This window comes from Lolium perenne, chromosome 6 (genome assembly GCF_019359855.2).
Source record: "Lolium perenne isolate Kyuss_39 chromosome 6, Kyuss_2.0, whole genome shotgun sequence".
Classification (NCBI taxonomy): Eukaryota; Viridiplantae; Streptophyta; class Magnoliopsida; order Poales; family Poaceae; genus Lolium; species Lolium perenne.
Window position 1 is genome coordinate 215,139,462 of NC_067249.2, and position 5,303 is coordinate 215,144,764.

Genomic DNA, 5,303 nt, shown 5'->3' on the forward strand with positions numbered 1-5,303 from the left:
TTGGGAATTGGGGAAGAGGACTTTGATGATCTGGTTTTTGAGGAAATTGAGGACGTTCCAAAGGAGGGCATCAAGTGGATGGCATTGGCTAGAGTTCACACAACAAATTACTTCAGCTTATCCACGTTTGAACAACACATGCGGGTGGCTTGGAGTCCGGCTCAAGAAATCAAGTTTCAGCATATAGAGGGTAACCTGTTCACAGTTCAATGTTCCTGTCTTGGGGACTGGCAGAAGGTTGAGAAGGGAGGACCCTGGTTATTCAGACAATCGGTGGTGTGCATCGAACCTTACGATGGCTTCACAGATCCGGACAGTATTGATCTGAATTTTTTCACAACTTGGGTGCAGATTCAGAAACTCCAGATTGGGTATCGCAGTAAAGCCTTAATCACGAACCTGATGGAGAAGAAGGTGGGCAAAGTAGAGGAGATCCAGACGAACGTTCAAGGAGCTGGTAACTTCGTTCGTGTAAAGGTTAAACTTGATGTTCGTAAAGTTCTTGAGAGGTTTGTGTCCATGGTGAGGGACGGGAAAAGAGAAATATTTATTCTTAAATACGAAAAAATGCCGAGATTCTGTGCGGCTTGTGGTTTTATTGGGCACTCGCATCTTGAGTGCGGCTCGGGGGAATATGCAGAGAAGGATCTCAAGTGGGGCGATTGGATGAAGGCGGATTGGGATACATGGTACACTCGTGTAGCTCCTGCCGGGCGAGGTGGTGGTAACAGTACCAGAGGAGGAAGGTTCCCTCAAGCTCGAGGTGGAGGCCGAGGTCCTAATCAGAGTGGTCGTGAGAACAATACTGGCCATGGTAACTTTACTAGCTGGAGACATAATGCACTGGCATATGTTGACAATATGGCTGTGACTGACCCAGCGTTGAAGGACACGGCGACGAGCCCCTTGAAAGGAAAAGAGATGGATATTGATTCTGAAGGGAACCCAATATCAGGGACTAAAAGAAATATAGCTGATCAATTCTCGGAAGAGGGTGGATTAATGATCGCGGGTGCCAGTGGTGCTGAGTTAGGGGCATCTCTGCCAGGCGTCCCACCACCTGGAGAGGATCTGAGCAATGGAAAAGATGATGAGGTGAATATTAACAAACCAAAACGAACAAAGATGGACGGAGCGAACTCCTCCTCACTAGGATCGGCGAGTTCCCAAGAGGGACTCGTCCGGTCGCAATGAAAATAATGGGACTGAACTGTCAGGGTTTGGGTAACGCCCCGACAGTTCGTGCGCTTTCTGATGCAAGGAAGCGATGGGACCCCGAGGTGATGTTTTTGTCGGAGACACATCTCGATACCTTTCCGGCTGAGTGCTTGAGGAGGACCTTAAAAATGGATTCCAAGATTGTGAATCCTAGCGATGGCAGGAGTGGTGGCGTCATGTTACTTTGGAAAAGAGAGGTTACAATTCAGCAAATTTATTCGGCTCCCAAGTATATTGATGTGAAGGTGATAGATGGGCAATCTGGACAGTGGAGATTTACGGGTATGTATGGAGAGCCGCGGTGGCAGGACAAATATAAAACTTGGGATAAGATTAGGGATCTCAAAGCTCAACATGATCTTCCGTGGCTTATTATGGGCGACTTAAATGAGATCTTATATTCTCATGAAAAAAGTGGAGGGAATCCAAGACCAACCTCGTATATGCAGGCTTTCCGAGATGTCCTGAGTGATTGTAGTCTGGAAGATCTGGGGTTTGTCGGAGACCCTTATACATGGAAGCGTGGTCGTATTCGTGAAAGACTGGACAGGGCGTTGGCGTCTCCTTCTTGGTCGGCCATGTTCCCTAATGCAGCTCTTCGCCATCTTGACTATTGCCGTTCGGATCATAGAGCTATTTTGCTTGATACTGATTTTGATAATATGTCAGCGCAACCAAGACGTGGGCCAAAGAGATTCGAGGCTAAATGGCTTCAAGAAAGCACTTTCCGGGACGTAGTCCAGCAAGCGTGGCTAACGGCGGGGAGTGCTGGCACTACTGGCGGTATACTGGAGCGATTGAGTCGGGTGCACGAGGCAATGCACGAGTGGGATGCAAATGTTTTGAAAAAACCGAAGAAGCGCCTAAGACGTGCCCAGCGAGAATTTGATCAGGCCATCTCTGGGGCGCTGACAGATGAAAGTGAAACAAAAGCTAAAGAGCTGGCCGAGTTAATTGAACAAATTTTGGAACAGGAAGAAATTGAATGGATGCAAAGATCAAGGGCAAATTGGTTGAAACTGGGTGATCGTAACACCTCTTTCTTCCACAATTTTGCCACTGCCCGTAGGAAGAAGAATTACATCAAAAAACTAAAAGGTAATAATGGCTCTTGGGTTGAAGGCACAGAGCAGCTCAAACCTTTGATTTTTGAATATTTTGCTAATCTTTTCTCCTCAGAGGTTGGGCCTACGGACCCGGCATTTCTGGACAAAATCCAACAGCGAGTCACACCTGATATGAACCAGAAATTGCGAGCTCCTTTTTCGGCTGAAGAAGTGAAGAAGGCTTTATTTAGTATTGGGGACTTCAAAGCCCCGGGACCTGATGGTTTACATGCTGTGTTTTATAAAAGATTCTGGGACATATGTGGGGAAGAAATTACTACGGAAATACTACATGCCCTTAACTCTGGTATTATTCCTGAAGGCTGGAACGACACCACTATGGTTCTCATTCCCAAGATTGATGATCCGGAGCTGGTAACTCAATTTCGCCCTATAAGCTTATGTAATGTGGTCTACAAAATTATATCAAAGATGTTGGCTATTCGGTTAAAAGGGATTCTTCCAGACATAATCTCTCCAATGCAGAGTGCCTTTGTTCCTGGGCGACTAATTACTGATAATGTTCTGGTTGCTTATGAGAGTATCCATGCAATTAAAAACAAGAGGTTAGGTGTTGTGGGCACATGTGCAGTAAAACTGGATATGCACAAAGCCTATGACCGAGTGGAGTGGATTTTTCTGGAGAACATGATGAGAAAGATGGGTTTTGATGATGGATGGATTTCTTTGATGATGGCATGTGTAAAGTCAGTTAGATATCGAGTACGCTTTAATTCTGAGGAAACTGACATGTTTGTACCGACAAGAGGGCTTCGCCAAGGAGATCCTCTTTCACCTTATTTGTTCTTATTATGTGCGGAAGGACTATCAACATTATTGATGTACGAAGAAGAAGTTGGTGGTATTGATGGGGTACGGGTGTGCAGGAATGCACCGTCAGTCTCACACCTCTTATTTGCTGACGACTCCCTGATCCTCATGAAAGCGGATATGACTAATGCAACTTCCTTGCAGCATGTTCTTGATACCTACTGTGCAAATTCCGGACAGATGGTGAGTTTGGCTAAGTCAAGTATTTTCTTTTCTCCGAATACTAATGCCTTGATGAGAGCAGAAATTTGTGAGGCTCTACATATTGACACTGAAGCACTCTCAGATAAATATTTGGGACTACCTGCTTTGGTTGGAGCGGATAGAAGTGATTGCTTTAAGCATTTCATTGAGAGGATAATTCAGAGAATTAATGGATGGAAGGAGAAGCAATTATCAATTAAAGGTAAAGAGATTTTACTTAAAGCAATTGCACAGGCAATTCCGGTTTATGCCATGTCTGTTTTCCTAATTCCAAAAGGGGTATGTAAGGAGATGATGGATGCAATTGCAAAATTCTGGTGGGGAGATGATGAGAACAGTAACAAAATGCATTGGTATGCATGGTGGAAGATGTGTTATCCCAAGAATGTTGGTGGGATGGGTTTTAGAGACTTCCAGTCCTTTAATTTGGCCATGCTAGCAAAACAAGTTTGGAGGCTTATTGATAACCCCAACTCACTTTGTGCAAGGGTGCTGGGTGCAAAATACTATCCTGATGGAGATATCTTAAGAGCAGGACCGAAAGCTGGATCAAGCTTTACTTGGCAAAGTATTCTTTCGGGTTTAACCACCTTTAAAAGAGGTTATATTTGGAGAGTTGGTGATGGGGACAAAATTAATATCTGGACAGATCCATGGATTCCAGCAAGCCCTAATTGGAAAATTCAAACTCGTAGAGGTTCTATTCTGCTAACAAAAGTAAGCCAGTTAATAGATCCAAATGGTCAGTGGGACAAGGAGCTCATCCGATCTTTGTTTACCTCCTTAGACGCTAATCGAATTCTGCAGATACCTTTGAACACACAGGGCTTTTCTGATTTCATTGCTTGGGGTTTAACCAAACATGGGTTCTATTCAGTACGTTCAGCTTACCATATGCAATGGCATCACAGGTTTGGTCCGCACTCTGGACAATTAGCTATTCCAGGAAGTTCAATTACAAATCCTGTTTGGAAAATCCTATGGAAACTACTAATCCCAGGGAAGGTGAAGATTTTTATGTGGAGAGCTCTTCATGGAATCCTTCCTCTAAAGAGTATCTTAATTAATAGACATATTGGCACGTCTGGAGAGTGTCCGATCTGCCATCAGGGGCCAGAGGACATTATGCATCTTCTTTTCAAATGTCATACGGCCAAAGAATTGTGGCAAAGTCTCGGTTTGGAGAACATCATTAATGAAGCAACTTCCATGGACAGAGCGGGATCAGCGGTGCTGGAGTACTTACTTCGACAGAATGGTAACACTCTCCCTGGGTTCGAATTTGTTAAACTAAAAGAAACTATCTGTGTATCAGCCTGGTATCTTTGGTGGATTCGACGCCGTCGAACGCACAATGAGGAAGTTCCACCATTACTCAAGTGCAAAATGTCCATTCTGGCGATAACTGCAAACGCGATGAAGGCTGAAAAGAAAGCCCCTGCAGGGACGGACAAGTGGATCAGACCTCCACCCCGTACACTGAAACTTAACGTCGATGCATCGTTTGTTATGGAGGAGAAATTAGGGGCAACGGGAGCTGTCCTTCGTGATTTCATGGGAACCTTTGTGCATGCAAAATGTGAGCTATTACCGCATGTCCAGACTGCGGCGATGGCTGAAGCAATGGCGCTCCGTGAAGGACTGAAAATGGTTGAAGAGATGGGATGTCATCACATCATGGTTGAATCTGACTCGGCTGAAACAATCCAAGCGCTTACAGGTGAAAATAGATGGTGGAATGAATCATCTGCTATCTTTGCTGACTGCATCGATATAGCGTCCAATATTGGGGAGGTTCAATTCATATTTTGTCCTAGGGATGCAAATCAAGTAGCACATGAAATAGCCAAGTATAGCTTTCAGCATAAAATTGCTTGTAACTGGGACGATGAGCCCCCTAGTTTCCTATTAGACAAGCTCCTAAACGATGTAACTATGATTTGA

The 5,303-nt window shown here is 44.7% G+C and overlaps 1 protein-coding gene across 1 annotated transcript; it reads left to right on the forward strand.

Annotated features, from left to right (window-relative positions):
* Positions 1–4,775: 4,775 nt before the first annotated feature.
* Positions 4,776–5,303, forward strand: LOC139832626 (uncharacterized). The gene has a single exon (XM_071822424.1). The coding sequence runs from the start codon at positions 4,776–4,778 to the stop codon at positions 5,301–5,303; it is 528 nt and encodes a 175-aa protein (XP_071678525.1).